Source organism: Pelophylax lessonae (assembly GCF_965119305.1).
Source record: "Pelophylax lessonae genome assembly, chromosome: 3".
Classification (NCBI taxonomy): Eukaryota; Metazoa; Chordata; class Amphibia; order Anura; family Ranidae; genus Pelophylax; species Pelophylax lessonae.
The window spans coordinates 685248276-685268714 of NC_138770.1; the positions used below are offsets into that span (position 1 = coordinate 685248276).

Below are 20439 nucleotides of genomic sequence, written 5' to 3' on the forward strand. Positions count from 1 at the left end.
AGGATCCCTGATATAGAGTGATGTTTGAGTGACAGCTGGGAGTTTCCTGGTGCTGCTGACATCACATCCAAGATGGCGGCCAGCGCTAGTCTCAGGGCTTTGGGATATCTATAGGGGGGGGATTGGTTAATAACAGGAATAAAATATGGTGAATGCACATGTAATCCTCTGGGATAATTTTTATTGAAATTGATGATCTGGTGATCGATTCTCTTTAAAGTGTACTCAGTACATCTCTGCAATGATTGCACATCTCATGATTTGTCTCTTTATAAATACTGCGAGTGCGTAAAAATCCCTGAGATCTGCCAGAAATCCAGGGAGCTTCCTGTAGTGTCCTGACAATGCTGCCTCTGCTGTGCTGAAATCTCATGCAGTGTTGTCCTCTGCTGTGCTGAAATCTCATGCAGTGTTGTCCTCTGCTGTGCTGAAATCTCATGCAGTGTTGTCCTCTGCTGCACTGAAATCTCATGCAGTGTTGTCCTCTGCTGCACTGAAATCTCATGCAGTGTTGTCCTCTGCTACTCTGAAATCTCATGCAGTGTTGTCCTCTGCTACTCTGAAATCTCATGCAGTGTTGTCCTCTGCTACTCTGAAATCTCATGCAGTGTTGTCCTCTGCTGCACTGAAATCTCATGCAGTGTTGTCCTCTGCTGTGCTGAAATCTCATGCAGTGTTGTCCTCTGCTGTGCTGAAATCTCATGCAGTGTTGTCCTCTGCTGTGCTGAAATCTCATGCAGTGTTGTCCTCTGCTGTGCTGAAATCTCATGCAGTGTTGTCCTCTGCTGTGCTGAAATCCCATGCAGTGTTGTCCTCTGCTACTCTGAAATCTCATGCAGTGTTGTCCTCTGCTAGACTACGGAACTCCTCCCCCTTTCTTATCTCCTTAAAACAGGGGTGTCAAACTAAATTTCAGCGCAGGCCGCAGCACCATTATGGTTGCCCTCAGAGGGCCGGTTCTATCTGTAGCCCACCACTATCAGAAGTCAAGAGCCCCCACCCTCTGTTACATCACAGTGCATCCCCTTTACCATGTGCTGCTGCTGGGAAGAAGCTGGAGACAGAGCTGGGAGTGGGAAGTAGCAACTGCAGGGTCTGGAGGAGGGCTGGAGTCTGCTAAATGCTGAGACCAGTGGAGGCGGAGAGGAGGGGGTGCTGTGGCTGCACAGAGAGATGCAGGATCCGGCAGAGGAGTTCTGTCCTCTCTGCTGCTGCAAGGGGGAAGCACAGGATCTGGCAGAGGAGTTCTGTCCTCTCTGCTGTCGTCTGCTGAGACAAGGTGGGAGCAGAGATGAGGGAGATGCAGCAGCTGCTTGAGAGGTGCAAGGGCCACATGAAACGGCCTGGAGGGGCCGGAATTCGGCCCACGGGCCTTGTGTTTGACATCTGTGCCTTAGAGGATAAGGATCTCCTCATCTACCGCCAGAGGATTTACCCCCCCCCCCCCCTTCATCACCAAGCTATTTTTTGCAATACGGCACTGTGTTACTTTAACCACTTCTGGACTGGAAGATTTACCCCCCTTCATGACCAGGCCATTCTGCACTGCGTTACTTTAACTGACTATTGCGCGGTCGTGTAACGCTTTACCCAAAAAAAATTGATGTCCTTTTTCCCCCACAAACAGAGCTTTCCTTTGATCCCCTGTTCGATTTTTATTTTTTGTGCTATAAACAAAAAAAGAGCGACAATTCTAAAAAAAAAAAACAATAATTTTCACATTCTGATATATAACATTCCCAATAAAAAATGTAGAAATCTAATTTTTTCATCATTTTAGGCCAATTTGTTTTCTGCTACATATTTTTGGTAAAAAAAAAAAAATTGCAATAAGTGTATTTTGATTGGTTTGCGCAAAAGTTATCACATCTACAAACTAGGGGAAAGATTTATGTCATTTTTATTGTTTTTTTTTTTATTAGTAATGGCGGCGATCTGCGATTTTTAGCGGGACTGCGACATTGCGGCGGACAGATCGGACCCCTAACTGACATTTTTGACACTTTTGGGGGGACCAGTGACATTACTACAGTAATCAGTGCTAAAAATATGCACTGTTACTGTAATAATGACACTGGCAGGGAAGGGGTTAACATTGTGGGTGATCAAGGGGTTAAATGTAAACCTAGGGGAGGGATTCTAACTGTGGGGGGCAGGGCTTGGAAAATGACCATAGAGACCTGTGATCCTATATAGAGGTCACTGTACTAATGACACAGGGAAGGGGTTAACACTGTGCCTGATCAAGGGGTTAAATGTAAGCCTAGGGGGTGTTTTCTAACTGTGGGGGGGGGCATGGCTTGTTAAATGATAATAGAGACCTGTGTTCCTATATAGAAGGATCACAGGCGCTCTGTGATCATTCCAGGGAGAAGAACGGTCAGCTGTGTTTACAACATCCGACCGTCCTTCTCTCTCAGCGGGGAGCGATCGCGGGTGTCAGGAGGCATTCAGAGCCGCCATCCCTGTGCATCGGCTTCCCCGCTGCCGAATGGGGGCAGGAGCGCACTTACCCCCTAGCTCCCTACTCACAACCGACGTAGCCCTACGTCAGTTTGCACAGGAGAGCCACATTGCTGCAGTAAATAGGCAGCGGTTGGTCGGGAAGCGGTTAAGGGGGTAAAACCTTCCGGGGCTGAAGTGGTTAATTCAACAAGCTGAAGTTAGAAGCTGATTGGTTACTATGCAGAGCTGCACCGGATTCTGTGTGCTCCCGTTTTAGTAATTGTCCCCCGGTGTTTGGGGGGGGGGGCGGACCCCCGCACGGATGTCCAACCGGGAGCGGCGGCTGCATCCCAGTTTACAGAAATGGGGCGACCTGAACGGGGACGCACACAGCGCCTGTGCTGGGGATGCACGGCTCTCGTAGGGGTGCGCTCTGTGATATATTCGGGTGAATGAATGACTATTCGCCCGGATATATTGTATGAGACCGATCGCCATTCATTCGTCCGGATGTATTGTATGAGACCGATCGCCATTCATTCGCCCGGATGTATTGTATGAGACCGATCGCCATTTATTCGCCCGGATGTATTGTATGAGACCGATCGCCATTCATTCGCCCGGATGTATTATATGAGACCGATTGCCATTCATTCGTCCGGATGTATTGTATGAGACCGATCGCCATTCATTCGTCCGGATGTATTGTATGAGACCGATCGCCATTCATTCGTCCGGATGTATTGTATGAGACCGATCGCCATTTATTCGCCCGGATGTATTATATGAGACCGATTGCCATTCATTCGTCCGGATGTATTGTATGAGACCGATCGCCATTCATTCGCCCGGATATATTGTATGAGACCGATCGCCATTTATTCGCCCGGATGTATTGTATGAGACCGATCGCCATTCATTTGTCCGGATGTATTGTATGAGACCGATCGCCATTCATTTGTCCGGATGTATTGTATGAGACCGATCGCCATTTATTCGCCCGGATGTATTATATGAGACCGATCGCCATTCATTCGTCCGGATATATTGTATGAGACTGATCGCCATTCATTCGCCCGGATGTATTGTATGAGACCGATCGCCATTCATTCGTCCGGATGTATTGTATGAGACCGATCGCCATTCATTCGTCCGGATGTATTGTATGAGACCGATCGCCATTTATTCGCCCGGATGTATTATATGAGACCGATTGCCATTCATTCGTCCGGATGTATTGTATGAGACCGATCGCCATTCATTCGCCCGGATATATTGTATGAGACCGATCGCCATTTATTCGCCCGGATGTATTGTATGAGACCGATCGCCATTCATTCGTCCGGATGTATTGTATGAGACCGATCGCCATTCATTCGTCCGGATATATTGTATGAGACTGATCGCCATTCATTCGCCCGGATGTATTGTATGAGACCGATCGCCATTTATTCGCCCGGATGTATTATATGAGACCGATCGCCATTCATTCGTCCGGATATATTGTATGAGACCGATCGCCATTCATTCGCCCGGATATATTGTTTGAGACCGATCGCCATTCATTCGTCCGGATATATTGTATGAGACCGATCGCCATTCATTCGTCCGGATGTATTGTATGAGACCGATCGCCATTCATTCGTCCGGATATATTGTATGAGACCGATCGCCATTCATTCGCCCGGATATATTGTTTGAGACCGATCGCCATTCATTCGTCCGGATGTATTGTATGAGACCGATCGCCATTCATTCGCCCGGATGTATTGTATGAGACCGATCGCCATTCATTCGTCCAGATGTATTGTATGAGACCGATCGCCATTCATTCGTCCGGATATATTGTTTGAGACCGATCGCCATTCATTCGTCCGGATGTATTGTATGAGACCGATCGCCATTCATTCGTCCGGATGTATTGTATGAGACCGATCGCCATTCATTCGCCCAGATGTATTGTATGAGACCGATCGCCATTCATTCGTCCGGATGTATTGTATGAAACCAATCGCCATTCATTCGTCCGGATGTATTGTATGAAACCAATCGCCATTCATTCGTCCGGATGTATTGTATGAAACCAATCGCCATTCATTCGCCCGGATGTATTGTATGAGACCGATCGCCATTTATTCGCCCGGATATATTGTTTGAGACTGATCGCCATTCATTCATCCGGATGTATTGTATGAGACCGATCGCCATTCATTTGCCCGGATGTATTGTATGAGACCGATCGCCATTCATTCGTCCAGATATATTGTATGAAACCAATCGCCATTCATTCACCCGGATGTATTGTATGAGACCAATCGCCATTCATTCGCCCGGATGTATTGTATGAGACCGATCAACATTCATTCACCTGGATGTATTGTATGAGACTGATCGCCATTCCTATTTGTTTCCTAAGATCTTTAGCGCAGAATTGCGGCGGCGGCTGCACAGCTGGTGGTTGGCAGCGAGCTGCGTTGTGTCATGCAGTAATAATGATGCGATTTGATTGGTGTCCTGCTTGTTGGAGCTGATTAGTAGAAGAGTGAAATGAATCAGATTCATCCAGCAGAGAGAACGCGGCGTCTCTTCCTCTCTGTCCTCCTATAACCCGCCATAGAACGCACAGCCGTGACCTGGGAACACCCCCACCCCCACCCGTCACTCATTGCTCAATGGAAATGCAGTGTTTTCTTTCTCTGTTCTTCCAGCTGGTATTGTAAACAGTTTGGTAGAAAATGTTCTGCATGGCATGGAAGGCGCTGCGCAGAGCTGGGTGATTCCAGGTGACTTCCTGCCTCTCTGAATTCCAGGCGTGACGGCTGCTGATCGCTTTCTTCCTCGCCATCGAGCGATTCTCCACAGCCAGCGTCTGAAGTGGGGTGTAAGAAAATCGGGCCAACGATCGTCCGATATTCCTCGTTCTTTCACAGCAAATCGGAAACGATGAACGAAAATTCGTACGAAAAAGGGTTTTTATTTTTGCTGTTTATTGTTTCTGATCTTTTCAGATTTTTCATGGATGAAAAACGGTACGCATTAACCACTTCAGCCCCAGAAGATTTTACCCCCCTTACGGACCAGGCAATTCGGCACTGCGTTATTTTAACTGACAACTGCGCGGTCGTGCGAAGCTGTACCCAAATAAAATGGATGTCATTTTTTTCCCACAAACAGAGCTTTCTTTTGGTGGTATTTGATCACCTGTGCGATTTTTATTTTTTGCGCTATAAACAAAAAAAGTGTCAATTCTGAAAAAAATAACAATATTTTTCACTTTCCACAGAAGCCACAGCTTGAGTAGAAAAGCCCGTCCCCTGCCAGCATGCTGCAAAGGAGTCCTGTGTGGAAGCAGTGGTCTCTCTGCCATGGTCCATTTGTTGTCTTTAGAAAGCAGCCACAGCTTGAGTAGAAAAGCCCGTCCCCTGCTAGCATGCTGCTAAGGAGTCCTGTGTGGAAGCAGCGGTCTCTCTGCCAAGGTCCATTTGTTGTCTTTAGAAAGCAGCCACAGCTTGAGTAGAAAAGCCTGTCCTCTGCCAGCATGCTGCAAAGGAGGTCCTGTGTGCAAGCAGTGGTCTCTCTGCCATGGTCCATTTGTTGTCTTTAGAAAGCAGCCACAGCTTGAGTAGAAAAGCCTGTCCTCTGCCAGCATGCTGCAAAGGAGGTCCTGTGTGGAAGCAGTGGTCTCTCTGCCATGGTCCATTTGTTGTCTTTAGAAAGCAGCCACAGCTTGAGCAGAAAAGCCTGTCCCCTGCCAGCATGCTGCAAAGATGGATTCCTGCTCTCTGTGTGGAAGCAGCGATCTCTCTGCACACCCCTTGCTGAATCAGAACTAGAACCCTCCAATCAGCAGGGAGCACCAACCTTGCTGATTGCAAAAAATAAAATAATTTTAAATACAATGAAAGTGCCCCTGTAAAGGAATGCGTTGGTCCCGCCTGTGCACAAACAGCGATCGTCCCGCACATGTGAGGTATCACCGCGAACCTCAGACCATGGGCAGTAATCCCAGCACCGAACCTCCTCTGTACATCTAAAGGGGTGACCTGGAAAGGCTTTTAAAGGATCGCCTATGGTTTGTAAAATGTACATCATTTGTCGCTGTTGCACAGGTGTGCGCAATTTTAAAGCGTGATATATTTGGTATCTATTTACTCGGCATAACCTCATCTTTTATATTTTACCAAACAGTTTGGCATTATATTGTGTTTTTGTGCATTAACCACTTGCCGACCGTCCCACGCAGATTTACTGTGGCATGATGCCTTGGCTGCGAATAATCACGTAGCTCTACGTGAAGATGTGCACGCCACCAGAGCTGCGCTCCCGCTGTGCTTAGGAACGGGTTGGATCGCCTCCGGCCTACTGCAGCGATCTTCTGAGAAACCGACAGGAGAGCCGCCTGCCTATGTAAACAAAGCAGGCGGCTCTCCTGTCAGACAGGCACAGTGAGATTGTGTGTCCTAGCTAAGCTGAATCACTGATCTCTGTGTGCCTGTCACAGAGCCCCCCCACAGTTAGAAAGCACATTTAGGCATACATTTAACCCCTTGATCACCCCCAGTATTAACCCCTTCCCTGCCAGTGTCATTAGTACAGTGACAGTGCATATTATTTAGCACTGATTACTGTAGTAATGTCACTGGTCCCCAAAAAATGTCAGTTAGGGGTCTGATCTGTCCACCGCAATGTCGCAGTCCCGCTAAAAATCGCTGATCACCGCCATCACTAAGGCTGCTTTCACATGTCAGCGGTTTGATCGTGGGCAGAATCGCCGCGATTCCGCCCGCGATCCGGAAATCATTGCAAATCGTGGGACGCCTGTGCGTTGCCCGTGATTTGCAATAGCACCCCAAACGCTGTGCGATGTTACCGCGATTTCCGCCTGCCCAATCACGGTAACATCGCGCAAAAATAAATCGCGGGACGCATTACGCCCAAAAAAGTACAAGAGCTTCTTTGGAGCATAATGCGTCCCGCAATTTTTTTGCGCGATGTTACCGCGATTGGGCAGGCGGAAATCGCGGTAACATCGCACAGCGTTTGGGGTGCTATTGCAAATCACGGGCAACGCACAGGCGTCCCACGATTTGCAATGATTTCCGGATCGCGGGTGGAATCGCGGCGATTCTGTCCGCGATCAATACGCTGACATGTGAATGCAGCCTAATAAAAACAAAAAATAAATAAATAAAAAGTCCAGAAATCTATATCCTAGTTTGGAAACACGATAACTTTAGCGCAAACCAATTAAAATACGCTTTTTGGGATTTTTTTTACCAAGAATATGTAGCAGAATACAAACTGATAAAAAAAAAAATAGATTTTTTACATTTTTTTATTGGGAATGTTTTATAGCAGAAAGTAAAAATGATGGCGTTTTTTTTCAAAATTGACGCTCGTTTTTTTGTTTATAGCGCAAAAACTAAAAACCGCAGAGGTGATCAAATACCACCAAAATAAATCTCTATTTGTGGGGAAAAAAAGGACATCCATTGTATTTCAATACAGCGTCGCACGACCGCGCAATTTTCCATTAAAGTAGCGCAGTGTCGAATGGCAAAAAATGGACTGGTCATTCCGAAGCTGAAGTGGTTAAAATTCAAAAAAGCTTATTTTTTTTTTACCGAAAAATTGCGTTTGAAAAGCCGCTGTGCAAATACTGCGTGACATAAAACATTGCAGGACACACCATTTTATTCTCTAGGGGCCTCTGCTGTGCATTATATTGTGTTTTTGTGCAATAAAATGTAAAAAAGTTTATTTGTTCCCCAAAAACATTGTGTTTGAAAAATTGCTTCAGAAATACCGTGTGACATAAAAAATTGCAGCACCCGGTCCAGTGGATTTTATACAATGTTTTTTTGTCTCTTGGCTGGTAATAATGTGTCCTATAAATGTCTCTCTTTGTCTTTGCAGTTGACCTTCCTTTGTATTTCCCGCGGGATCAGCCCACCCTGACCTTCCAGTCTGTCTATCACTTCACCAACAGTGGGCAACTCTACTCCCAGGCCCAGAAGAACTACCCCTACAGCCCCCGCTGGGACGGGAATGAGATGGCCAAGAGAGCCAAGTAAGTCTGACTCCGCCCCTGTCTCCTCCATATTGGTCAGGTTATTGTCTCTTGTGTGAACAAAATGATAAAAAATGTAATCTAGGTACAGTGTTAAAGCGCTGCTGCGGAAACTGTTGCCGCTATATAAATCCTTTATAATAATAATACAGCGTTGCATGACCGTATAATTTTCATTTAAAGCGCGACAACGCTGAAAGCTGAAAATTGACCGGAACAGGAAGGAGGGTAAGGCCCCGTTCACATAGGGGCGATCCGACTTAGAGGGGCGACCTCCGAGGTCGCGGTGCGAGCAGCGCGCCGCAACCTCGGAGCGGCCGCCAAGGACTTCATAACATTGAAGTCTATGGCGGTCGCCTCCGGGTCGCCCCAAAGAAGCTCTGGACCCTTTTTCTAAGTCGGAGCGACTTGTGTCGCTATTAGAACGGGTCCGCAGCTTCCCTATGGAAAGCGACCTGTGAGGCGACCAGGTCACCTCACAGGTCGCCTTAGTGTGAACGGGGACTAAAAGTGCCCGGTAGGTAAGTGGTTAAATAAAGAATTAAAAACAAAAAACAACAAATAAATAAAAAGGGAGTGTCAAAATCTTTTATACAAGAATGAGAACATGAGTGCTGTTACAAAAAAAAAAGAAATATAATAATAAATATAATACATTTATAATAAATTTTGGCACTCCCTTTTTATTTATTTATTTTTATTCTTTATTTAAACAGATTTTGTAGACAGACATGGCGGAGACAATAGTCAGAGCCATCCAAACAATGCAACTCAGAATGTATACCACATCATAAATGATTACTTGGTTTTAATTATGACCCCATGGAAGGGATATTGTATTGATATCAGATTGATATGTAAATGTTCTTATGTCCTTTCTATCTTTATCCCTGATGAAGGGGTCACATGGACCCAGTGGTGGCTGGGGCTCCATGGGCCGGGGGGGGGGGGTGGCAGACAGACCACACCATACCCCCCCCCCCCGACCACACCAGCCCGGACACCGGACACCATACACCCCCCTCCCCCCCCCCCCCTGGACCACACCAGTCTGCACACCGGGTCACTCACCCTGGACATGTGGGCAGGCAGCGGCGGCGGCTTCCCCCTCAGTCTCCTGCGTCTCCTCCCTCCTCCTCTTCCTTGGCCAATTGCATGGCTTCTCCTTTCAGCCATTCGGGAAACGGGTCTCTGGACCCGCTTCCTGATTGGCCAGGAGGAGAATCCGTGTGATAATAGCGAAAATTCATTTGCTATTGTCACACAATTGGGTGGGCTCGGGGCGCAGTGCTCTGCGCCCCGAGCCCACCCTTTTTTGAAGCCTATTAGAGCCTCTGGTTGTAATCACGTGATTAAAAAAAAAAAAACCCCATTGGAATCCATGCATCCGGCGCCCTGCATGTAGATTAGGGAACCGGACGCATGGATGGGCCGCCACTGCTTCGACCCCTAAAATGTGTTGGATACTTTTTGGATTGTACCCCTGACTTTATTGGAATAAAATTGTACCTGGACCTCTTTGCAGTGGTTTGGAGCTTCAGTTTCAATTCTCGTTACATTACACTACAAGCCAAGGAGACTGTGGAGATCCTCTGGGGCGTAGAAGCTGCCTGCCCAGGAACCAGATCATTTACACCAGTAGTCTCCAAACTGCGGCCCTTTGCTGGCTTTGACCTGGCCCTTGGGGCACTATTTTCATCCACTGATACCAACAATGGGGCATAATTCCCTCACTGACACCAATGATGGGGCACAATTTCTCCCAATGATACCAGAGATGGGGCACAATTCCTCCCAATGATACCGGAGATGGGGCACAATTCCTCCCAATGATACCAATGATGGGACACAATTTCTCCCAATGACATCAATGATGGGACACAATGACACCAATGATGGGGCAAAATTCCTCCCAATGATACCAAGGATGGGGCATAATTCCCCCAACTGACACCAATGAAGGGGCACAATTCCTCCCAATGACACCAGAGATGGGTCACAATTCCTCCCAATGATGGGACACAATTTCTCCCAATGACACCAATGATGGGGCACAATACCTCCCAATAATACCAAGGATGGGGCATAATTCCCCCCACTGACACCAATGAAGGGGCACAATTCCTCCCAATATCACCAATGATGGGACACAATGACACCAATAATGGGGCACAATTCCTCCCAATGATACCAAGGATGGGGCATAATTCCCCCCACTGACACCAATAAAGGGGCACAATTCCTCCCAAGACACCAATGATGGGACACAATTCCTCCCACTGACACCAGTGATGGGGCACAATTTCTCCCAATGACACCAATGATGGGACACAATTCCTCCCAATGACACCAATGATGGGACACAGTGACACCAATGATGGGGCACTATTCCTCCCATTGATACCAAGAATGGGGCACAATTTCTCCTACTAACACCAAGGATGGGGCATTGTTTATTCCCACTGTTTCTGGGACCTTTTCTACTCCCAATGGCCACAGTTTGCCCCCCCCCTTAAGTGTGAAGGACAGTAAACTGGCCCTTGGTTTATAAAGTTTGAAGACCCTTGATTTACACCAACATCAATACCTTAAGATAACAATACCAGTAAGATAACCCTACGGGTCCAGCGCTATCTTTCCACTTTTCTCAACGCTTCACAAAGCGGGATGGAAATCAGTGTTATAGAGAACAGTAGCTCTCTTAAGGCAGCTTAGATACCAAAGGGCCTTCAGAAAACTTTGAGTGAGATCAAGGAGTTTAGATGAGACAAGAGTGCCATGCCAAAGATTTTAGGGTCCAGAACTATTTATTTTTATAAAATCCAAGATAAGAAGCCCAACGTGTTACTGGGGTTTGTAAAGTCCTTCATCAGGGTCTGAAATTCTGTCTGGGATTAAAGATGGGCAGGCTTGGAGGACTTTGGAGGTTTAAGGTGTAGAGATTGTTCCTTCTTCTGAAGTTGGCTTCACCAGCTGGTTACCAGCTCCACGACCAACTGATATAGTCTGATTCAGAAGGAGCCATCCCTTCACTTCAACACTCCAAAACCCCTCAAGTCTGCTGATATTTCATCCTAAACAGCTTCTCAAGCCATTATCAGAAGGGTTATTTACAAATCTCTGACATGCATTGGCTTCCTTCTTCTGGATTTAATGAAATACAAACTTCTGGACTCTAAAACCTTTGATATAGCGCTCTTCTCGCCACAATAAAAAAGAATGCCATCTATGTATCTGCCTCCTCTTACCATGGGGCACAAAATAGGCAGTCATGTGTTTCTGTGTTACTCCAGAGTTCCATGTTGAAGATTCTCTTGTTACCGATCAGGGAATTGTGGGGTTAATTGCTTAACACATTCCTTATTGAGGATTCCTATGAGAGCCAGCAGGCCCTGAGGCTGACCCGGAGGTCAGAGGACATTCAGAGGTGGTGTGGAGAAGTTCACACGCTGGTCATGTTTTGCCCATTTTACTTCATGTTACCAGATTTGGTCAGTCCATGCACAGGATACCAGAGTCTACAAAAACAGAAATACTGAATACAAATACTCTGATAGTCAGATCATCCAAAACCTAAATCCAGCTAAAAGTTTTTTTTTTTTGTTTCAATATAGTGAGGAGCAGTCAGAACTTCAGTCAACTTTTTATTTCTGTCTTCTCCCCCATTAGGAAGATTTCCCTACTTCCTGTGCCAGTGGCAACAGAGCAAACAGTTAGGTATCAGAGGCATAACTAGAACCTTCAGGGCCCAGTGCAAGAAACCATGAAGGGCCCCTCGACCAGGGCCCCTTGTTTAGGGCTCACTAAACCTGGGGCCTTTTACTTCCGCAGCAGGACCATTTCCCATATTTTGCGCCCCACATATGGCACTTTTCCACTGCAAGTACTGGCTCGTACCGGCTCGGCTCTACTCGGCCCTGCTTGGTCCGGTTTGGTTTTCCACTGCTGGTACCGCATGGTATAGTGTCGGAACAGTTCGGTACGGTACGGTATAGGTTTGCTTTTCCACTAAAGTAGTACTAAAGTTAAGTGGGTGGGATAACAACGGGGCGGGTGGGATTCTCTGACCAATCAGTGGCTAGTAGTGACTGCATGCAAAGGATTGTGGGATATGGTACCAGTTTGGTACCTGTTGGAACCACAATCGAGTAGGTACTGTTTTTTCAGAGCCGTACCGTACCGTACCGTTCGGTTCCATGCAGTGGAAAAGCAAACCTATACCGTACCGTACCGAACCGTTCCAACCCTATACCATGCGGTACCAGCAGTGGAAAAGCACGAAAGCGCGCCGAACCGGTACGGTTCCATGCAGTGGAAAAGCGCCAATAGTGGCGGAACACCAGGGCCCGTTTGCACGTTCGTTCTTTGGGACCCTGGTAGTTCCGCCACTGGTGTCAGTAGTTTATTTTTTACCATTTAATGTTATTTTATTTTATTTTTTTTTACAATTTTCTTTTTTTTTCTTTTTTACATTTTATTAGGAGCTTTGGTGAGATATCAGGGGTCTAAACAGAAATAGAAAAATCTGCTATTTAATATCCATTTATTGATACAAAGGGCTAAAATCCAGCCAACTGAGAAGCTTACAAAAAATAAGGGCTTACAGCTGTGAAGAACAGACTGTATAAAGTAGGCCTGAAATGGACCATGCAGCTTTACGTGCAAAAAATTATTTATTGAAATTCATAAAGTGAACTGGAAAACATTCCATTAAAAAATCTTACACCTTCCAGAAAACAGCAAAGGACAAACCATACTCAAAATATGATTAAAAACAAAACCAAAGGGATAACTGGAATGTTGGAGCCTAAGCTCATAAGTCATTCAGCAATGTAAGGAATTCAGCCAGATAGCCGGTGTATGTCATTCACCCCCAATAACCATAGACCTAAAATAGGTTGAGGTTTCAACCCGGGTAAGAAACACAAGCGCCACTCTGAGTGCAGTAACTTGAGGTTTATTTGCTAAAATCAATGGAACAAAGGGTACTCACAATATGGATAAAATAAAGGGCTCACGATAATCATTCCGGTCGGATCAGGATGGCTCCAGCGGTGACGATTGCCAAGCTGTGAGCGGTAGCTAGTCGCTCTTCCTGGTTCCGGGGACACAAAGAAGCCACACCGTCATCACTTCCGGTAGTGTGATGACGTCAGGGCGCCGGCGACGCGTTCTCGGAGCATGCGCTCCTTCTTCAGGCTGATAAGGGGCCAATGGGCAGCACTGGACAGGTGGCTGTGTTCCTTAACCGGTTGCCGACCACACGCCGTGTATTTACTGCAGCAGTGTGGCTCTCCCAGGCAAACCAACGTAGGGCTACGTCAGTCGCGCACCCGCTCGTCAGCGGGAAGGCCGATGCACCGGTCAGACGGCTCAGATTGCCACCTGACACCTGTGATCGTTCCCCGCTGAGAGAGAAGAACGGTCGGCTGTTGTAAACACATCTGATTGTTCTTCTCCCTGGAATGATCACAGAGCTCCTGTGATCCTTCTATATAGGATCACAGGTCTCTATGATCATTTCACAAGCCACCCCACCCCACAGTTAGAAACACGCCCCCTAGGTACACATTTAACCCCTTGATCACCCACACTGTTAACCCTTTCCCTGCCAGTGTCATTAGTACAGTGACAGTGCATATTTTTAGCACTGATTACTGTAGTAATGTCACTGGTCCCCCCAAAAGTGTCAAAAATGTCAGTTAGGGGACCGATCTGTCCACCGCAATGTCGCAGATCCACTAATAATCGCAGATCGCCGCCATTACTAGTAAAAAAAAAAAAATAAATAAAAATGACATAAATCTTTCCCGTAGTTAGTAGACGTGATAACTTTTGCCCAAACCAATCAAAATACGCTTATTGTGATTTTTTTTTTACCAAAAATATGTAGTAGAAAACAAATTGGCCTAAAATGTAAAAAAAAATTTGATTTTAAAATTTTTTTTTTGGGAATGTTATAGAGCAGAATGTGGAAAAATATTGTGTTTTTTTGAGAATTGTCGCTATTTTTTTTGTTTATAACGGAAAAAATAAAAATCACACAGGTGATCAAATACCACCAAAAGAAAGTTCTATTTGTGGGAAAAAAAGTACGTCAATTTTATTTGGGCACAGCGTTGCACGACCGCGTAATTGTCCGTTAAAATCACGCAGTGCCGAATCGCAAATTATGGCCTGGTCATTAAGGGGGAAAATCTTCCGGTCCAGAAGTGGTTAACTATCAACTGAGAAGCTTACACATGTAGGCCTTAGTCATTGCCTCCTAGGCCTAAGTGACTGAAACGCGTTAGTTTTTCCATTGGCTGGATTTTAGGCTTTGGTAGCAATAAATGAATATTCCATAGCAGATTTTCATCATGGTTTTGACTTTCCAAAGGCGGTGTCTATCACAAGGATTACAGAGGCTGAGGACATAGCACTGGTGGTCCTCACTGATTAGGATTGGGTATGGTGGTAATGCACAGCTCACCATTTTTTTGGGGAAAATATTGAAGGGGTATTTAATTAGATAGTGGTTCAGCTGATTGGATTTATAAAAGATTTCTGGAAGTCGGAGGGAGGGGAGGGGATGAGCCGGTGATGGGCAAGGAGCAGCCTGCGGAGATTGTACTCCTCTTATGTATATTATATATTACCAGTGACAGCTCTGATGCCTCAGTCTACATTTCCTGAGAGATGAAAGATCTGCGGTGCGATTTATGATTGTGGCTGTAAGGTATATAGTGATATATGTACTGGGAATACAGAATATATAGTGATATATGTACTGGGAATACAGAATATATAGTGATATATGTACTGGGAATACAGAATATATAGTGATATATGTACTGGGAATACAGAATATATAGTGATATATGTACTGGGAATACAGAATATATAGTGATATATGTACTGGGAATACAGAATATATAGTGATATATGTACTGGGAATACACAACAAACGTAACATACTTCTCTACCTATTAAAGAGAAATTGTATATTGTTTCTGAAAAGGTTATGCATGCATTTTCCCACTTCATTACCATCAGTATATGGAAAGACCAAAGCTTTACCATCTAGACATAAACTGTCTCTCTTCTTCTGAGGAAGAATGTTCTTTTCTTTTTGGAAAAGTCCCTTGGTTTTTAGGCCTTCATAAGTTCTACCTTAAAATGATGCGAAGGATTCCTGGTTTATGCACATTGTGGAGGGTCATGCTGCACTCGGATGGGAAGGGTTCCTGAACATTGTGGGGGGTCGTTCTGTTCTCAGATGGGAAGGGTTCCTGAACATTGTGGGGGGTCATTCTGCTCTCAGATGGGAAGGGTTCCTGAACATTGTGGAGGGTCGTTCTGCTCTCAGATGGGAAGGGTTCCTGAACATTGTGGGGGGTCGTTCTGTTCTCTGATGGGAAGGGTTCCTGAACATTGTGGAGGGTCGTTCTGCTCTCAGATGGGAAGGGTTCCTGAACTTTGGGGAGGGTCATTCTGCTCTCAGATGGGAAGGGTTCCTGAACGCTGTGGAGGGTCAATCTGCGCTCTGATGGGAAGGGTTCCTGAACATTGTGGAGGGTCATTCTGCTCTCTAAAGGGAGGGTTTATGAACACTGTGGAGGGTCATTGTGCACTCTGATGGGAAGGGTTCCTGAACATTGTGGGGGGTCATTCTGCTCTCAGATGGGAAGGGTTCCTATACACTATGGAGGGTCATTCTGCTCTCGGATGGGAAGGGTTCCTGAACTTTGGGGAGGGTTGTTCTGCTCTCGGATGGGAAGGGTTCCTGAACGCTGTGGGGGGTCATTCTGCTCTCGGATGGGAAGGGTTTCTGATCATTGTTGAGGGTCATTCTGCTCTCAGATGGGAAGGGTTCCTGAACATTGTGGAGGGTCATTCTGCTCTCGGATGGGAAGGGTTCCTGAACATTGTGGAGGGTCATTCTGCACTCTGATGGGAAGGGTTCCTGAACATTTTGGAGGGTAATTCTGTATACTGAGCACAACACGTGCTGCACTTCATGATTAAAGACGGCCAATCAACACGTTTCCCATTTCCCTGGCTTGGTGTACAGCGAAGGTTATACCCTTCATGGGTCATCAGATTCAAGTTTCAGGCTTTCCAGATAACTAATGTGAGTGTACAATATATATATGAAGCGCTGTATAAGTACCTGTAATAAATAATGTCTGCACCTTATTGTCTAGAGTAGTCTCCAAGCTGCAATCTGGGGGCCAGATGTAGTCCTTTGGTGGCCTTTATCTGGCCCTTGGGGCACTATGACCGCCACTGACATCAACAGAGAGTCATAATTCTGGGGTGACCTAGGCTGCAGCTTTCCTGGTGTCCTCACTATGATATCAGCCATGCTGGGGTGACCCTGGCTGCAGCTTTCCTGGTGTCCTCACTATGATATCAGCCACGCTGGGTGACCCTGGCTGCAGCTTTCCTGGTGTCCTCACTATGATATCAGCCACGCTGGGTGACCCTGGCTGCATCTTTCCTCGTGACCTCACTATGATATCAGCCACTCTGGGGTGACCCAGGCTGCATCTTTCCTCGTGACCTCACTATGATATCAGCCACTCTGGGTGACCCTGGCTGCAGCTTTCCTGGTGTCCTCACTATGATATCAGCCACTCTGGGTGACCCTGGCTGCAGCTTTCCTGGTGTCCTCACTATGATATCAGCCACTCTGGGTGACCCTGGCTGCAGCTTTCCTGGTGTCCTCACTATGATATCAGCCACGCTGGGTGACCCTGGCTGCATCTTTCCTCGTGACCTCACTATGATATCAGCCATGCTGGGGTGACCCAGGCTGCATCTTTCCTCGTGTCCTCACTATGATATCAGCCACGCTGGGGTGACCCAGGCTGCAGCTTTCCTGGTGTCCTCACTATGATATCAGCCACTCTGGGGTGACCCTGGCTGCAGCTTTCCTGGTGTCCTCACTATGATATCAGCCACTCTGGGGTGACCCAGGCTGCATCTTTCCTGGTGTCCTCACTATGATATCAGCCACTCTGGGGTGACCCTGGCTGCAGCTTTCCTGGTGTCCTCACTATGATATCAGCCACTCTGGGGTGACCCAGGCTGCATCTTTCCTGGTGTCCTCACTATGATATCAGCCACTCTGGGGTGACCCAGGCTGCAGCTTTCCTGGTGTCCTCACTATGATATCAGCCACGCTGGGTGACCCTGGCTGCATCTTTCCTCGTGACCTCACTATGATATCAGCCACTCTGGGGTGACCCTGGCTGCAGCTTTCCTGGTGTCCTCACTATGATATCAGCCATGCTGGGGTGACCCAGGCTGCATCTTTCCTCGTGACCTCACTATGATATCAGCCACGCTGGGGTGACCCAGGCTGCAGCCTTCCTGGTGTCCTCACTATGATATCAGCCACTCTGGGGTGACCCAGGCTGCAGCATTCCTGGTGTCCTCACTATGATATCAGCCACGCTGGGGTGACCCAGGCTGCAGCCTTCCTGGTGTCCTCACTATGATATCAGCCACGCTGGGGTGACCCAGGCTGCAGATTTCCAGGCTGCTCTCAGCAGATGCAGAACTTCAAACTTTGTACAAGTTGTGTCTCGCTCCCCTCCTCTAATCCCTGTAATTACATTGTATTCTGACATTTCTATTTTGGAGTCTTAATAGCGTATTACATCCCCTTCCAAAACGCTTTAGGAGAATGGGATTATCGCCTAATTACATCTTTTTTCATTTTGCACTGATAGCCTTCACCCGTAATTTTTCAGTTCACATGACACTAATGGCGGTTGTGTGCGCGTTCCCCACCCCCGCTGTTCAGTCCTGGGCTTCCTGGTGCTGAGTGTAGGACTGTCAGCTGCAGATGTCAGAGACTAAACCTCTTCTAAAGGAAATCTGCAGTCTTTGTTTCTGGATGCGGACACACAGCTAAATACAGTGAGGAAATACGTGTACAGGAGCATTCTTACATGCCTTAGGATTTCTGACCATCCAGCCCTGAGATTTACACAGCTCTGCCACACAGCACAGCCCTGGAAAAGCAGGGACCTGATTTTTCTCTCCTGCAGTTGAATACCAGGTCTTGTTGCTGCCTTTAAAAGACGCGTGGGGCTGCTGTTTATTCTTAATGGCACCCCCATGAATCTAAGAACGCTGTGCATTTGCAGGAAGTCACATGGTGAAAAGGCACGATAGGATTTTTCTGTCACTGCATTTCAATAAAGGTGCAGGATCCTTTTTCCTGCATAAAATACAGGTACAGCAGCCTTTTCAAATGATTAGGCTGCCGTGTCTGTGCAAACGTGGCTCACATACACTGTATTACCAAAAGTATTGGGACGCCTGCCTTTACACACACATGAACTTTAATGGCATCCCAGTCTTGGTCCGTAGGGTTCAATATTGAGTTGGCTCCGCCCTTTGCAGCTATAACAGCTTCAACTCTTCTGGGAAGGCCGTCTTCTTTGCAGACCAGTCAAGTTCCTCAAACCCAAACTCGCTCATCCATGTCTTTATGGACCTTGCTTTGTGCACTGGTGCGCAGTCATGTTGGAACAGGAAGGGGCCATCCCCAAACTCCTCCCACAAAGATGGAAGCATGAAATTGTGCAAAATATCTTGGTATATTAAGAGTTCCCTTCACTGGAACTAAGGGGCCAAGTCCAACCTCTGAAAAACAACCCCCACCCCATAATCCCCCCTCCACCAAATGATTTGGACCAGTGCTCAAAGCAAGGTCCATAAAGACATGGATGAGCGAGTTTGGGGTGGAGGAACGTGACTGGCCTGCACAGAGTCCTGACCTCACAAATGCGCTTCTGCAAGAATCCCCTTACAGGGAATTGAAAGAGGCGGATAACTAATACAATTCAGCTGATGTATCAATTAATACAGCGCGGCTACAGTGCGGACCTTAATTGCTGGGAGGGCGTACATTGACGTCCTCCTGTACACGAGCGGCCTGCGTGCTCCCTGTGGAGCGCGCCCGGCTCGCTCTGTATTCAGTGAGTTCATGAGACTCGCCTGATCACAGATCGGAGTAAGGGGTGGTCCTGCCCCCTTACCACGTGATCAGCTGTCAGCCAATGACAGCTGATCATGTGAAGTGAACTGCAGCAGGCGATCAGCTGTTTTTTATCTTCACACTATCAGTGTGACGAGAAAAAAAAACGATCATCGGCTGCTGTCACAGGGACAATAGTCCCAAAGAGGAGAGGGCAAATTGTGTCCACCAGTGCCACCTACCAGTGCCCACCAGTGTCACACACCAGTGCCACCTACCAGTGCCCACCAGTGTCACACACCAGTGCCACCTACCAGTGCCACCTACCAGTGCCCACCAGTGTCACACACCAGTGTCACCTACCAGTGCCCACCAGTGTCACACACCAGTGTCACCTACCAGTGCCACCTACCAGTGCCCACCAGTGTCACACACCAGTGCCACCTACCAGTGCCCAGCAGGGCCATCTGCCAGTGCCATCTGCTAGTGCCACCTACCAGTGTCCACCAGTGCTCACCAGTGCCGCCAATCAGTGCCCCATCATAAGTGTCACCTACCAGTGCCTATCATTGCCCATCAGTGCCACCTATTAGTGTCCATGAGTGCTGCCTATTAGTGGCCTTCAGTGCCACCTACCAGTTCCCTTCAGTGCCGCCCATCAGTGCCCATCTGTGCCGCCATATCCGTGCCTCTTTATCAGTGCCACCTTATCAGTGTTCATCAGTGTCGCCTATCAGTGCCTAACCTTGCAGCCTATCAGTGCAGCCTATCAGGGCCCATCAGTGCCGCCTCATCAGCGCACATCAATGAAGGAGAAAAATTACCTGTTTGTAAAATTTTATAACAAACTATAAAAACTTTTTTTTTTTTCAAAATTTTCGGTCTTTTTTTGTTTGTTCAGCAAAAAATAAAAACCCCAGTAGTGATTAAATACCACCAAAAGAAAGTT

The 20439-nt window shown here is 47.0% G+C and overlaps 1 protein-coding gene across 1 annotated transcript in view; it reads left to right on the forward strand.

The window, feature by feature from the left end:
• Positions 1 to 20439, forward strand: part of BABAM2 (BRISC and BRCA1 A complex member 2) — a 322305-nt gene that overhangs the window by 280102 nt on the left and 21764 nt on the right. The window contains exon 7 of the mRNA XM_082249317.1: positions 8362 to 8515. Within this exon, the coding sequence (XP_082105443.1) occupies positions 8362 to 8515 (154 nt within the window). The remainder of the gene's footprint in view (positions 1 to 8361; positions 8516 to 20439) is intronic.